Source organism: Amblyraja radiata, chromosome 16 (assembly GCF_010909765.2).
Source record: "Amblyraja radiata isolate CabotCenter1 chromosome 16, sAmbRad1.1.pri, whole genome shotgun sequence".
Classification (NCBI taxonomy): domain Eukaryota; kingdom Metazoa; phylum Chordata; class Chondrichthyes; order Rajiformes; family Rajidae; genus Amblyraja; species Amblyraja radiata.
The window spans coordinates 16,813,770-16,830,845 of record NC_045971.1 but is presented as its reverse complement, the minus strand read 5'-3'; the positions used below and the strand labels follow the sequence as shown (position 1 = coordinate 16,830,845).

Below are 17,076 nucleotides of genomic sequence, written 5' to 3'. Positions count from 1 at the left end.
TTGGAAGCTTTACCCCACAGCTAATCTGCAGTATACTTAAACTAAGTGCTTTTGGCACAGGTACCACCTACGCAATTGGAAAAATGACTAATTCCTCAGCTCTGACATTGCTCACCTTGATGAATGTTAAATGGTCTTCTCACACCAAGAGGAAGTGAAAATAGAACAGTATTATTTATTTATCCCAGATTCTTTACTTTCCATTTACGCACGATCTTACAAAGTATTATTTGAAACGTAAATTAATTTTAACATGAACCACTCCAGAATAGTAAACATCCAGCATGAAAGTGATAGCTGATATTTAGCATGCAAATATTATAGTTTACTTCGTGCTAACCATCAATCACCCGTTCACGCCAGTTCTGTTCTGCCACTTTCACATCCACTCCATGCACACCAGGGGCAAATTATACAAAGGAAATTAACCTGAAAACCTGCACGTCTTTGGGAAGTGGGTGGAAATCAGCGCACCCGGAGTAAACCCACTGGGTCACAGGGAAAACGTGCAAACTCCACGCATACAGCACCCGAGGTCAGGATCAAACCCGGATCTCGGGTGCTGTAAGACAGCAATTCTATCAACTGTGCCGCCAATAATTATATTGTACACTATAATTACAATCATAGTTATTTTTTACTTAATATCCATCTTATGCAGACCAATGCTTGTAAACATCGTTAATTCTGATTAATACTCCAGCTGTCTGAATGCTGAAAGATAGTTGGCATCTTTAAGACAGATTTAGATTTACATCTTTCAGGTGGGATCTTGTTAAACTTTAAATTGCAGCACATTGTGCAACCTTTGGGAAGGTGCAGGAAGACAAGAACTGCTCCTCAAACTCACCAGGGACCTCAAAAGTGCAGAGTAAGTTACCATATGGATCTTTACCAGAATACGTCATGGAATATATATAAAAACCTGCTTATGTGGGACCCAGGGGCAATTTTAATCTTGCTGGCTTGGCAGGAAACCGAGTTGGAACGCTGGTTTAACAGAGAGTAACATTACACAGGTTACCAACCACCTCGACACCATGTCCTACAACATAGAACAGTGCAGCACAGGAACGGGCCCTTCAGCCAACAATGTTTGAGCCAAACACAAAGCCAAGATAAACTGATCTCATCTGTCTATACATGATCCATATCCCTCTATTCCCTGGACTTCTACATGGGTCGTATGAAATTTCTTTTTTCGATTCAGGACATATGACAATAAAACACTCTTGACTCTCCCACTCTACAGTTAAAACCCTCCCTGTCATTTTCCTTTGTACTGTTTGTACTCCAGTGTTCAGATTTTCATGTATTCTTCATGGTTGGAAAGCCAGGCAGGAGATGTCAATGCTGTAAATGGAGAAAAAAAACTCCAGAGATTTGGGCCGTCACGGTGGCCCAGCGGTAGAGTTGCAACCTTACAGCGAATGGAGCGCCGGGGACTCAGGTTCGATCCCGACTACGGGTGCTGTCTGTTCAGAGTTTGTACGTTCTCCCTGTGACCTGCGTGGGTTTTCTCGGAGATCTTCGGTTTCCTCCCTCACTCCAAAGACGTACAGGTTTGTAGTTTAATTGGCTTGGTAAATGTAAAAAAATTGTCCCTAGTGGGTGTAGGATAGTGTTAATATGCGGGGATCGCTGGTCGGTGTGGACCCGGTGGGCCGAAGGGCCTGTTTCCGCGCTATATTTCTAAACTAAACTATTAAGCACAACATAATTAAACACGGAATTTCCAAAGTGCCCGCACGGTGCTACTGTGTGACTTTCCATTCTATATCCTTTCGGTCCCTCCCTATGCCATGGTTACAAATTATTTCTGACAAGGTGACTTTATGCAAATTAATGTTGACCAGCGATTAAATTCTATTGCATGTAAGAAATTTTCCAAGAGGCAAGTAATGTACCAACATGGAAATGTACCCTACATGAGGATGCAGAAATGCCAGCACATGTCACTGATTTGTTACATTCACACTCCTCAGTGGTTGGTATTTAATTTTTAAATACAAAAGTTTGACCACAATAAGGAAGTATTTATCTAGAAGATGAACACAAACTTTTCTTGCATTATTCCTGTGCCGTTTTGGGTCGGAACCCTTCTTCCCATTCCCGCACTGACCTTTCTATCCTGGGCCTCCTCCACTGTCAGAGTGAGGCCCAATGCAAATTGGAGGAACACCACCTCATATTTTGCTTGGACAGCTTATAACCCAGCAGTATGAATATTGATTTCCCTAACTTCAAGTAACCCTTGCTTTCCCTCTCTCTCCATCCCCCCCTCATCCTAATACTCCGATTAGTTCCACTGTCCTCCTGATGGAATAATGCTGATTGGATGCCTTGTTGTCACATTCCCCTCAGCTAACAATGTACCATTCTACATTTCCTTGATCATCGTCCCCTTTGATTTGTATTTTCACACCATACCCTTCCATATCTCCACTACTCTGTCTGAAGAAGGGTGTCGACCTGAAACCTCACTATTCCTTCTCTCCGGAGTTGCTGCCTGCCCCTTCGAGTTACTCCAGCATCTCGTTAAAAAGTTATCAGTGTCCCACTGAAGGAAGGAATGTCTTATTTCCTTGATTGCAGAAGATGGGAACCAATTAAGAAGTACAAATTGAATAAAAAGAGACACATTTGAGCATGTGAAAACGAAGGTACAGGATACCTGTGGAAAAGTGATCAAAGCATTGAAAACAATGGGAGGGGAAAACAACTGCACTGGGAAGAACTTCAACTTGTGTTTATTTCCAGATGTAGTCTTTTGATATCTCAGCAGATGAACTTTAATGAAATGCATTTCCAGTAAGTCTCCGATTTGCAGAGTTGCCTGACTGAACAGAGCATCAGATGTGTCTCTAGATTTGGATGAATAGCACCAAATTAAGAGGATTTCACCACATCAAATCCACAGAACATGTTATCAATCGAGGATAGAACTAGGCTATGGAGGGATGGCTATCACTTGAAGCCATCGACCAAAAGATAATAAAACCGGAAAGTGCTGGTAATACCCAACAGATCAGGCAGAATCTGAGGAGGAAGAAGCAGTTAAAACAAGGTTATCGAGCTGAAACACCATTTTCCTTTCCAGCTGCATATTTCTAGCATGCTATGGAGTCGTGTTCTCTTTATATTTCTGATTTTCAGCATCTGCAGTATTTTACTTCTGAATGACCAAAAGGCAATGTTGCGACACACTTCTGCTTGCCACTGAAGGACAAAAGGATAAAAGAACCCAAGGTTGTCAGAAGTGGATAGATGGGAGAGATTGGGCCAGGGTTATTTTTAAACAGAGTTCGTACTTTTTTAAAGAATAGCCTCTGAACAATACGTATTACCACCCTGCAACTAACTGCTTGTTTCTTCACTTGAAATCCATTTCTATTCATCTCCATGATAGTTACGTCATAAAAATCAACAATGTTAATTTAATCACAAAATCAACAAGAAGAACATTTGTGTTTGCAACTTGCAAATGCACTCAACATAGACGTGTGTATCTTTCCAATTTTAGATAGCCTGCTGCTTTAGCATCAATCAAAACGAGCTTCAATTGACACAGACATTTGCAAGGCAAGGGGATTTCAAAGTTAAACGAAATCACATTTGGATGAGACTGGGGCGGTTCTAAATCCCATCTGAAATTACCTTTGGATGCAATGTCTTTAAAGGAGAGAACTGGCAAAGTTGGAGATGATTACTCATAGAGGAAATACTTGCGTTATTTTAGTGCTCCTGCCAGAAGATTATAGGTTACACTTTCCAACGCAAAGTTTCAAAGGCAATATGAATGCTCCTATTTTGTTTTTATTTTATTTATTTTTTTAATTTATTTTATTAGAAGCAATTGTACAAAGAGAAAGTAATCAACATAACAATTATACAATTTTCGTACAGCTTCAATTTTAACATTTTATAAACTAATAACTGAATCGGATAAAAAGAAAAAGGAAAAAAGGGAAAGAAAAAAAAGAAAAAGAAAAGAATTTTGAAAAAGACACAAAAGAGAAAAAAGGAAAACCCCTGAGCTAAAGAAGAAGTAACTGAAGCGGAGATATATCCCACTACCCTTCCCTACGCCCGCTCACCCGACCCTAGCGTCGGTTTTGAATTTGTGTTCAACCATTATGTTGTTGAAGAAATTCAATGAAAGGAGACCATATTTTAGAAAATTGATTAGGTTTGTCAGTCAAGACAAGCCTTATTTTTGCTAAATGTAGTGTCTCGGTCATTTCTGTGATCCACATCTTCACTGTGGGGACTGTTATCTTTTTCCAGAATTTAAGTATAAGTTTTTTCGCTGTGATTAAACCATAGTCAAGGAAGCGTCTTTGGGATATTGTTAAATTAGGGCAGCCCTCTGACATTCCTCCTATTTTGTTTTTAAAAGAAGTTTGTACTTGCATATTTTATTAGTATGAAATGATAATGAGAATGTCATGTTCCAAAGACTGTCAGTGTAACGTATCAGGTGCAAATCTGACAGGCAAACACATAGAGCCAAGGAACAGCACGGCTCCTCGCAAATTTTATCTCTCACGATGCCGCAAGGTAGCATTATTTTTTCCTTTAGGGTGCAAGAAAAAACGGACGCGGAAATTCATTTGGGTAACGTGGAGCCGCAGACAATCGAGTGATTTACTGTCAATGATCAAGCAATTTCTCTCCTTTTGAGTTGATATCAGCAGGAACATAACTCCAGTCCAACTTGAAAAACATAGCAATCGGCACTCAGTTGGATTTCTGGCAACTTTCAAGACTTGGATTGCAATGGTATTTTGATTTTGCAGAGGAGGGCTTGGAAACTCATGCACCACAGAGTCAGCTATCGCTGGTCAAGTCTGCACATTTTGTAACGGTACATGTTGATAAAGCTGGGCTGGATGAATGCAGCTCCGGTAGCATTCAGGAAGTCTGACAACATTAGTACCAGGAATGGAAAGAACTGTAGATGCAGGAAATCTGAAAGTTAAAAAAATGCTGGGAACACTCATCGGGCAAGGCCAGATCCGTGGAAGGAAATCTGGCCTTGTTAATATTTATAGCTCCTAAATCCTTTGTCTGAACAGTTAACACCGTTTCTCTTTCCTAAGCTGCTGTCTGACCAGCTGAGCGTTTCCAGCATTTTGTGATGGCCATCCAGTACAAAGCAGGTGAGTAAACTGGCATCTCACCTACAACAATAAACTCTCACGCCTTCATGACCAACAATTGGTATATGAACCGTCTGCAAGAGGCACTGCAGCAGTTCAAAGTTTTTTGACAACACTTCCTAAACCCTGGATCTCCCTGCTCTGAAACAGTGGGAGTCCCATCATCAAATGGGCTGAAGCAGTTCAAAAAGCAAGCTCCCTTCTTAGTTTAGTTAAGAGACGCAGTGTGGAAACATTCCCTTTGGCCCATCGAGTCTGTGCTGACCACTGATCACCCCGTACACTAGTTCTATCTCACACACTAGGGACAATTTAAGGAAGCCAATTAACCTACAAACCTGCACGCCTTTAGAAATGTGGGAGAAAACCAGAGCACCCGGAGAAAACCCACACGGTCACAGGGAGAATGTACAAACTCCGTACAGACAGCATCCATGGTCAGGATCGAACCCGGGTCTCTGGGGCTATAAGGCAGAAACTCTGCCTCTGCGCTACTGTGCTGCCCAGTCGAGGGTTAATGGCGATGGGCAATAAATGATGATCTTGCCATTCATTCCATTACTGCACCCAATACATAACTGACAAACCCAAGCAACTTGAAAATGATTTATATTTGCTGGTCTATCATTAGCCTTTGTTAACGTGTAAAATACCGTTAAAAAGTTCAATCGTTGTTGCCAATAAGTAATGGAAAATACGTTGGGAGGTACAATAGGCATTTTAGGTGCAAGATTAACAGAATAGTGGAAAAACAAAATAGACACAGTGCTATTTTCCACAAGAAAGCCTTGAACTTCCTTTCCATTCAAATCACAAAAGAGCCAATATTTGATTTGCATTCCATTGTAATCAAAAGCACCTTTGCCATCTTGTGGTGAGATTAATTGGCACTGAATGGACAGGACTGTTATCTGGTGCCTATTGTTTTTCAAGGCAGGTGGAGCAAGTCCAAATAACCAAATAAATACCACGTGTGCATTTTATAGGTTTCCTGCAGTACATCTAGTCAGCCTTTGTTTACTTCTACAGATCCCTGCACTTGATAGCACCCAATAATTTAGAAGTTAGTTTAGGGGCACAAAAACGAGCAGCTATAAGACCTGGAGCCTGCTAGGTAAGATCACTGCTGATCTGATCACTGTCCTCAAATGTGCTTTCATTACCAAAGCCTTTAAATCTTGCAGCCTGAACAAATCTTTAGAGCCTTCAGAGAACAGAGCCACAAATAACTTTTAACAATTCAGAACATAGACACAAAATGCTGGAGTAACTCAGCGGGACAGGCAGCATCTCTAGAGAGAAGGAATGAGTCACCCTTCGTGTCTGAAGACCCGAAACGTCGCTCATCCCTTCTCTCCAGAGATGCTGCCTGTCCCACTGAGTTACTCCAGCATTTTGTGTCTATCTCCGGTGCATGCCAGCATCTGCAGTTCCTTCCTACACATTTTAACAATTCAGCATCCATCAATCACTGAGGTGTGGGAATCCCCAAATTCCCGACACTCCAGGGGAAGATATTCCCTCACATAGCATTGTTAAATGGGTGACTTTTTAAAGGTTGGAAGTTTGGCAGGTAAACGATCTGTTTGCACGGACCCTGTGTGTGTGTCACAAGGGCGCTTGGCATCAGGTTATCCCAAAATGTTGCAGGAAGTGGAATTATTAGAAAACATAGTGACAGCGAAGTTCAATGATTAACAAAAAGGTCCAATCAATTTTTCTCATGATGGGCAGTACAATGGAGTCTGACCTTGGAAGCATAAATGGAGGAAGATTGTAGTGCTTGACTCATACATTAATCTCCCCTAAAACCTCAGTGGCAGGTCGTGAAATGCTCCAACGTTTTACACCCCAAACATCCAAGTGCTCCCTTGCACATTAACAGAGGGAGGAAAGCAACCTGCCAGGTCAGATGTACTGGGAAAGGACTCTTGCGTCATTAACAGTGAATTATTTACATGTGATTTCGCAATCTAATTAGGCCACTACAGTGATTAAGCTGTTACAAGGAGACCTTAGAACTGACATATAAAAGTACTACTATCCTCCTTAAGATTTGGCACCCGAGGTCGAAAGTAAATCAAATGAACATTGGGAGCATGTGTTCCATTTACCACCATGTGACCAGTAACCAACTGGCTTTGATATGTCCGGTTTGCTCACTGGCATGTGGGAGAACAGAGGACACAATACAGGCGATTAAAAACATGGAGGGGCCTGTTTCCATACTGTATGACTCTATGATAATCACCATCATGATATATAGATGAATTGTCTTGTAAAAGATGGCATGTTAGACAAGGAGCAAGCAAAACAAAATGCAACTTGTCTCGTCGATCGACAGACAGACTGCTCGACAAATGATTTCACTCTGTGATATGTGCAGTAATGAAACGATCTATTCATTCATGAGAAACTGTTATTTTTAAGCGACAAAAATTGAACTGAAGTTGCTCAGTCCTTTTCAGAAAAAAACTTTTTAAAAAAGCTAATTGAAATTGTCCCAGTTAAATAACATGGCAAGTTTCTGTACAGAGTACAATGTAAATGGTTGATCTGAATAAGACTTGGAGATTTTTTCACAGAGATGCCCTCTATATATAGAACCCAGTGAATGAATATCTGCATTGTCTTTATTTCCCTCTATTCTAAAGTGTGGTTGCTGATATAACACTGAGTAACGAGATGGGCTTTTCATGGATAAATAACACCAACTCTAGTTAACATCTTTAAAATACACTTATGATTTGCTATTTGTTCTTTAACTAAATTGGTTGTTTCACATCCAGAAACCGGAATACCAGCTGATAGCTCGATGCCACAGTTCTAAGACTAAACCAAGGGCAGTAAATAATAATTTCGTTAAGGTCAAGGAAACCACAAAGCGTGTACTGTTTTAGGACAAACACATTATTTGATATGGAGAATGGAAAGAGTCTACATTTTTTTTAAATTGGGACTGATTTGCTCATATCAGGAGTTTGCTAATTGGATTGACTCAACTGCATATTAGTAAAACACAAAGTGCTGGAGAAACTCAGCAGGCCAGGCAGCATCCGTGGTGTAGATACTGGTGATATAGAACAGTACGGTACAGGAATGGGCCCTTTGGCTCACAATGTTTGTGCCAAACACAACGCCATTAAACTGACCTCATCTACCTGTACGTGATACATTTCCTACCATTCACTGCAATTGCATATACTCATTCAAAAGCCTCTTAAATACTACTATCCTATCTGTCTCCACACACACACACACACACACACACCAATGTATTCCAGGCCCCACTACTCTGTATAAAAAAACTTGCCCCGCACATCTCCTTTAAGCTCTCCCACCTCTCACCTTATAACTAGGACTTCTGGTGTTGGACATTTCCATCCCAAGAAAAAGGTTCTGACTGTCAACGCTATTGAGGCCTCTCATAATTTTATATACTTCTATTAAGTCTCCCCTCAACCCTCAACATTCCAGATAGAAGTCCGAATCTATCCAACCTCTCCTTGTCGCCGAAACCCTTTTTGGGACTCTTTTTAGTAATGTTGTCTACCTATTTAATCCCAAATCCCTGCAAATACTGATTCGGTCATTGTAATAAATAAGTTAATCTCTCTTATTTAACTGAAACCAATTCACCTCAACTTTATAACTATTCCTGTGATAGGGACCAGCACCACCTTTAACTGGATTATCTCGACAGCACTCTTACTTCCTGAACAAGTAACCATCTCCCCCATGGACACAGCAATTGATTTTGCATTGATGGCATTTAGAGTTTTATGTTTTGGATTCTCAAAACTGCTGAAGAAGCACAATGAGAAAATAGGGAACATTAGTTCACTCAGAGTTGAAAATGTGAATCGGTTTATTGTATGCACGTAAAATCATGTGTTTACAATAAAATAATGCATGCTTAATTTATTACTAATGATCTTTTTACTTAAAAATCCTGCTTTATGTAGATACATGTCACTGCTTAACTCTGTCAAGATCACCACACTCAATCCACCACGTAAATTATTAAAGTTGTTGGTCTGTTTCAACTTTCAGAATAATTTTTATAACTGAGCCACGTGGATATATTTTCCAGGGCTCCATATGTGCTGAGCTTGGACGCTGGCCATGGATAGAATAGACACAGCAAACCAGAGCGTGGAACAAACAAGCACTGAAATAACGATACAACTCGGAGACATTCAATCCCAGGCTCCATTTAAACAATAACCAGTGATAGAATAACAAAATAAAGCTTCCTGTATTTACCCTTTCACAACTACCATATCACTCACACCAAGGCTCCTACCAAGTAAATAACTGCACAAAAACTCATCCTGTCAGTAGAGCTAACCAGTCCAGAGAAGAGTTGAGCAAATATTTTGCACATTATATTGTTGCAATTATGTATGTAGTGTTAACAACTTTAGATGAATGCCCACCCACCTTCTGATGGGGGTGACACTAATAAAATATCCTAACCCTTACATGTGTAATGTTATCAGTGCACATCTTGATCAGCCACATATTCATTCTCCCATGTGTCAGAGTTAAGGAGTCATACAGCGTGGAAACAGGTCATTATACGTTCATAAGTTATAGGAGCAGAATTAGGCCATTCGGCCCATCAAGTCAACCGCCATTCAATCATGGCTGCTCTACCTTTCCTTCTCAACCCCATTCTCCTGCCTTCTCCCCTTACTAATCAACCCCTGACACTAATCAAAAATACGCCTATTCAGCCCACCACGTCAGTGGGCATGCATCCATATTAATTCCATCTTCCAGCACCTGGCCTGAAGTCTTCTACTATCCCCGAGAGATTCAAGTGCACATCTACATGCTTCTTAAATGTTCTCTGAAATTCTGCTGCACTCCGCTCTTGATCTGTGCAACATCACCAGTTGCAGGTTATCTCATCATTGTTGGTGCTTATGGTAGACTGCTGTGGACAGACAGACTGGGCTCCTGCCTTCATCGCAACTGCGGCTACCTGCTTTAAACCCTCAGCTGCCTTTGTATAGCCTTTTTGTTGAAAGATGCATCATGGAAACAGTCCGTTCAGCCCACTGAGTCCATGCCAGCCATCGATCACCCACCCACAAAACACAGGAGACAATTAACAGAGGCCAACTAACTACCCTTTAGAGCTGCACATCTTTGGGATGTGGGAGGAAACCCAAGCACCCAGAGAAAACCTATGAAGTCACAGGGAGAGCACACAAACTCCACACAGATAGAACCTGAGGTCAGGATTAAATCCAGGTCTCTGGCGCTGAGAGGCAGCAGGTGTACCAGCTGCACCACTGTACCACCCACTCTGGGATCTCTTAACATGATGAAAGTTTTTGCTTTCAGTCGTGTGAAAATGAAGCTACGTGATGGTAAAAATTCCACTCTTGTTTATTGATCATTTGCCCCTGGAGCTGTGGTACAGCTCCAGGAGGAGGAAGTGGTGTGGAACCTCTTCCCGGGACAACACAGTAATACAGGTGACAGAGCAGCAGCTTCACAGCTCCAGCGACACGGGTTCAATCCTGACTTCATCTACTGTCTGAGCTCAGATTTAACATTCCCCTGGTAACCGTGTGTTATCCCTCTGGGTGCTCTAATGTCCTCCCACTTACATGCAGACCAGGTGATTAATAGCCAGTATGTCGGGCAAATGGTAGTTTTGTAGTTTGTAGTTTGTTTGGTTGTTTGTTTGTCTTTTTGCACAAAGTCCGCGAGCATTGCCACTTTTCATTTCACTGCACATCTCGTATGTGTATGTGACGAATAAACTTGACTTGACTTAACTTGGTAGAATGTAAGGCACATTGAGGGGAATGTAGGGAGAATGCAGTGGAATTGAAGCAGCATTAGTGTAGACAAACAGTCGGCATGAACTCAATGGGCTCTCCAGCCTGTTGCATGCTGTGATTCTACCAGAGCTTCAAGTGTTCCACATAGCTCCCCCTGCAATGTCCATCATCTATGACAATCATCTCACTGAATTCAATGGAATGATTTTCAGAGAAGAATACAAAACACATACACAAATAAGTGAAGGGAATTTCTGAGGCAGAGATGCTTGAATGTGACTACTTAGCATGTTGAGTGGATTAATTTCTGAAGTCAAACAGCAAACATGGATCACTCCAGCAGTTCTCTTTAAGCAAACCTCTCTTTCTTTCTCTCTCTCTTTCCAATACTCTCCTGACATTATTCTGAAGATGGTAAGTGAGTTTGGCCGTGCCAATATTTAGAATCATGTAGTCACAGGGCACAAAGGCCACCCGGCCCAACTCGCCTATGCCCCAGATGCCCCATCTCAGCAAGACCCATTGTCTGTGGGATCTGGCAGCGTATACATGGAATACAATTCTGACCAAACCACGAGTTTGGGGTGTGGGGAAGGGGTGTGAAAGGTTTGTAAATCAGCGCAAGTTTTTTCCTGCTTACCTGCAACTCACACCATGCCACCTCCATCGTGGTCTCTGTGTCCAAACCCTTGTAGACCGTCTTGAAGGAGCCTCTGCCCAGCTCAATGTTGAACTTGAGGAACCTGCCGTCGGGAGAAGTGTCGATCGCTTTCATCTCCAGCTCGTTCTCCTCGGGCTCCACGTCCTTGTGCGGGGCGCGGGGGCTGCCATCCTCGGTGTCCGAGCTGTTGGCCGGGGCTTTGGGCAGCGGCGCGGCGCTGGGGTCGGGGACTGGCCCGTCCACCCCCGAGACGTCCACAGCCGGCTCGGCGGCGGGGGCGGGCGGTTCGCAAAGGTGAGCCCAGGTCGGGTGGCGAAGCAGCAAGCCGTCGGCGCCCAGCTCGATGTCCACCGAGCTCTTCCTGTGGGTTCGGTGCGGGGGCCGGCGACCCTCTCTGCCCGACAGCCGCCGCCGCCGACCACCCATCCTGTTGAGCAGCGAGTCGAGCGCCCCGAAGCCGCTCAGGTCCACTTCTGCCTGGGACATGGTCCCGGACATGAACCAGCGACTCAACTCCCACTGAACCCACTCCCGGAGCGGGGTGAGAGCGGAGCTGCTGTGGAGTAGACTCCTCCCTCCCTCCTCCCCCCAAACAACAACAACAACAACTGTTGCAGGCTGCAGGCAGAGGGGATGGCTCAGGAGCAACACGCCGCTGACATCGTGTGTAGTGGAACCGGGACCTTATACAAACTGGGACCCTGCACTCACTGGCCCCTTACACTCTAGGGCACCCTGCACCAACGCAAAGAGACCCTACGTCCACCGGGATCTTCACCACTTCCAACTGAACTCAAACTGAGTTTCTTGTTCCGTACTCCTGTCAGCCTTTCCCTCTCTCAAACCCTTTGCAAACTTGTTCGCCGGGAGTTTCTCAAGTCACGCCAGACATTGGTCTCAATCAGCCCGTCCGCCGCCTCTTGGCTGTCGCCGTTAGGGAGGTGTCTTGGGGACTGGTCTTGCCAACGCCGCCTCCTCGCCAGACCTGCCCCGTGATCTAGGGGTGGGTGACAAGGGTCGATTAACTCCCTGCAGTCAGAGTGTTTGGGTTCGCCGGAGCCGAGCAGCTTCCGACTGCACGATGTTCCCTTATCAGGCACAACATTCACCACTCCCACGTCATGTTCTCACACACTGGGGTGGGTGGCTGTTCCTCAGAAGCAGAGTTCTCTGGAACCTCGTCCATGTCACAGTGAGGTGGGGTTCGCCGTGCTCATGTTTCCGAGCATGTAAACCCAGTGACTTTATTCCTTCGAGCGTAAGAAGAAGCTAACGGGTGGTCTTATAGAGGTGTATAAAATAATGAGGGGAATAGATAGGGTGAATGCACAGTTTTGTTCCCTCCCAAGGTAGAGGGCATTGACAGGCTTTCCTCCCAATCAAGAACCAAAGGGCATAGACAGGTTTAAGATCACAGAGGAAAACCTGATGTGCAACTTTTTCACTCAGATGGTGGTGGATGTATGGAACGAGGAAGTAGTTGAGGCAGGTGCAATAACAACATTTAAAGGGCATTTGGACAGGTACTTGGATAGGAAAGGATTAGAGGGATATGGGACTAGTGCGTGCAAAAAGCATGGGGCATGATGTCAGCATGAACAGATTGGGTTGAAGAGGCAGTTTCAGTGCGGTGTGACTAATTCACGATTCACAGGCTGATTCTCCGGAAAATTACATTTGCCTTTCAAGGCAGAACTACCTTAAACGGAAAAATACATCAAGCCACGTGTATAGATAAACACATATTTTGTTTCAGATTTCCAGCATCTGCAGTCTTGGTTTTATTCTCAGAACCATGTTTCCGTTTGGTTCTTTCTCCCTTTGGGCTCTTGTTAGCCCGACACTCATACCATTGGAGGCAGATCACCGGCACTAATAAAAGGCCGGGGTTGTGCAAATCACGTTATATTGTGAGAAGATAGCTCCCGTTTTGTTCTGATGAAAGTATCACATGGATCACAGTTTGACTGGCTCATTGGATAGAGTTTTGGGCAGAAATCCACAAAATGTCAAGCAAAATGAAAACTGATAGCAAATCTAATAAAAGTTAACAATGTCATAAATATTTAGCAGGCCAGATGGTATCAGATTTGGATATCCTGAATTGTAATTCGAGTATTTCTCTTGCTATTCTCACAACCCCACTTAATTATTGTGACTGATTGGCTGCCAGAGTTCTCAAGATCTCATTGTCATGGCCAACTTACAAATGTCCTGTGATCTGTGGTCCTTGAAGCATGCCCTGCCCTAGTAGATCAACATCATTGACATGAATGGTTGTCGTGCCAGTTTAAACGGAGGTGGCAAAGACTAAGTTTCATGCATCCACACTGTGCAGTAATTGTGTGAGGATCACATTGATGGTAGTTCAGAGGGGTATCGCAAGAACGGAAAAAAATGAGCAGGAGTAGGCCATAACCCCTCAAGGTTGCTCCACCATTCAATATGACCATGGCTGATCTGCCCCCTGCTTCATCTCTTCTGTGCCAATTCCCCGTTGCCATCAATTCCCCACTCCTTCAAAAAATGGTCTACTTCCTCTCTTTTAAATACCTCCAACAATCCAGCTGTCACAACCCTATGGAACACAGAATTACAGAGATTCACCACTGTGAGAAAGGTCAACATTTCCTGGCTAATTCCCAGGATGAGTGTGTTGTCCACTAAGAGATTAAATAGTTTGGGCCTATATTCTTTGGCATTTAGAGGAATGAGGGGCAACCTTATTAATGATTCGAAGGAGTCTTGACAGGGTAGATATCAGGATGTTTCCACTCATGGAAGAGTCCTGAACAAGGAGGCATGACTATAAGATAAAGGGCTGGTCTAAAACTGAGATAAATAGGTATCCCCTCTCACAGAAGGTGCTGAATCTCCTAAATTCTGTGCCCTGTTGGGGCGATGAAAGCCGGATCATTAGAAGTATTTAATGTGGAGGTGGGTAAATATTTGATAGAATGAGGTACGGAAAGGTATGGAGAAATTGGGCAGAGAGGAGTTGAGGCCAGCATAGACTAGCCATGCTCATACTAAACGTTGATGCAAGCTATTTCCATTCCTACTTTCTTGTCAGCTGTGATCTGTTGAACATACCTGGTCTTATCAATGATATTTTTAGACTTCTAACATTGTAATATTTTTCTTTTGTAATAAACTAAAATTAATTCATGCACCTTCTATTGGCCCTAACCATATTTTAATCTAGTCATATCATAAAGTAACAATAGTGGATCTCGGCAACACTAAACAAATTCCAGAGTGAGCAAATGCTGGAGTGCTGGAGGAACTCAGCAGGTCAGAATGCATCTGGGGAGGGAATATACAGACTACGTTTCAGGTTGGGCTCCTTCTTCACTCAAGAAGGGTTCAAACTGAAGAAGGGTCCCAATGCGAAATGTTGTCTGTCCATTCCCTCCACAGATGCCGCCTGACCCGCTGAGTTCCTCCAGCACTTTCCTGAGCATCTGCAGTTTCTTGTGCCTCCAAACTCCAGAGTGAAGTCGACAGATAAACCAGGAAGCAGAGTGGGTTTCAAGCTCCCTGTGGGACGTGGACCTGTTGCCATTAGAGGATAGTTTGATGCTTGGGCATCGAAATCGTCTCACAACACTGCCAAGCACCATTGACTGACTGGCTTTGTCACATTGCAATCCAACAAAACAGGTCAATCCAAAGAACATCAAAAATACATTAATTTGGAAGCAGTGACACTATTGTCTTGAACAGACAGACAGAGCCACTAATTTCAGTCAATAACATGACTCACTGGTGTTTTTTTTTGGTTGGTGGTGTTTCAGGGAGATTAACGTTTTGGACAGCAACACAGCTCACTGACTCTTTCTAAGGCTTGGATAGAGTGGATGTGGAGAGAATGTTTCCATTAGAGGGAGAGTCTAGGACTGGAGGTCAAGGTCTCAGAATTAAAGGATGTTCCTTCAGGAAGGATATGAGAATTTCTTTAGTCAAAGGCTGGTGAATCTGTGGAGGTTATTTGAGGTTATATGGACTGATAAGTTAGAAAACGACGAGTGGGAATTAACATGTTTCTCATGATGCTAGGATGCAACTAGCGAAGTATCACAGTATCTGTGATCAGACCCCAACTGTTCACCATCTATCTCAACAATTTGGCCAAGGCAACTAACTAATTGTCACATTTCAAAACTTTCTGAAGATAAAAAACTCAGTGCAATAGTGAACAGGAAAGAAAATGTGAAGAGGCTTCAAGGTGACATAGCGGCAGGGTTCGTGAGTGTGCAAGAATATTCTAGATTGATTGTAATGTGGAAAAATGTGGTGTATCCACTTTGGCACAGAACAGAATAGCAGAATATTTTTTAAAGGTAACAGGAAATGTGATGTTTAATGAGAACAGAGGTCCTTGAACACAAGTTACCGAAAGCTAACATGCAGGAGTAATTAGCAAAGCAAAAGATATGTTGGATTTTATTATGGGAAGATTTGAGTACAGGAGTGAAAATGTTAATGTGATCAGCCATGATCATATTGAATGGCGGTGCAGGCTCGAAGGGCCGAATGGCCTACTCCTGCCCCTATTTTCTATGTTTCTATGTTCAATTACAGTTACATAGGATTATGGTGAGATCGCACCTGAAATATTATGTTCAGATTTGGTTTCACTTCAAGAAGGAAGTACAAGCCACAAAGGGAGTGGATTTGGGATTCTGTGTCAGAAGCGATTGAGTAGATCAGGGTTTATTCTCAAGAATTTAGAAGACTGAGAGGTGATCTTATTTTTAAAAAAGAGAAAAAAAATCCAGAGAAACAGAGAAAACAAAACAGTGAAAGGAGTGGTACCATGACAACCACAGGTAGAATCGGCAATATATTACCCAATACATTTTCCAAACATTAAACTATATTGATCTAATGGAGACAAAAGATGCAATGTGCTGGAGTATCTCAGGGCATCAGGCAGCATCTCTGGAGAACGGATAAGCGACATTTCAGCTCAAGACCCTTCATTGTGGTGGGGGAAGAAAGCTGGAAGAGAGATGGGGCAGGACAAAGCCCGGTGAGTGATGGGCAGACACAGGGGAGGGAGGTTTTGGTGTCAGATAAGGATAGAAGAGGTGAAACTTGTGAAGCCTGGGGAAGGAATATCCCCTCTTCCCTCTTTCTCCCCCCCCCCCCCCCACCACCACAATCAGTCTGAAGAAGGGTCCTGACCCAAAACGTCACCTATCCATATTCTCCAATGCTGGAGATACTGCCTCATCCAGCACCTTGTGTCCTTTTTTGAAAACCAGCATCTGTAGTTCCTTATATCTCCTTAATCTAATGGAATATAGAATATAGAAATACAGAGTATAGATCGACTGATTGACCAAATGGTACCTGGCTCTCACTATCAGTAAAATCAATAAACTGATTGTGGGCTTTGGAAGAGGAAGGACCCACAATCCTGTTTATATCAACGGGACAATGGTGG

At 43.1% G+C, this 17,076-nt stretch overlaps 1 protein-coding gene across 2 annotated transcripts in view; it reads right to left on the bottom strand.

The window, feature by feature from the left end:
* Positions 1-12,627, bottom strand: part of wnk4 (WNK lysine deficient protein kinase 4) — a 68,203-nt gene extending 55,576 nt beyond the window's left edge. For both annotated transcript variants that reach the window (XM_033035232.1, XM_033035233.1), the window contains exon 1: positions 11,604-12,627. In XM_033035232.1, coding sequence (XP_032891123.1) covers positions 11,604-12,122 — 519 coding nt within the window. In that variant the 5' untranslated portion in view covers positions 12,123-12,627. The remainder of the gene's footprint in view (positions 1-11,603) is intronic.
* Positions 12,628-17,076: the final 4,449 nt, after the last annotated feature.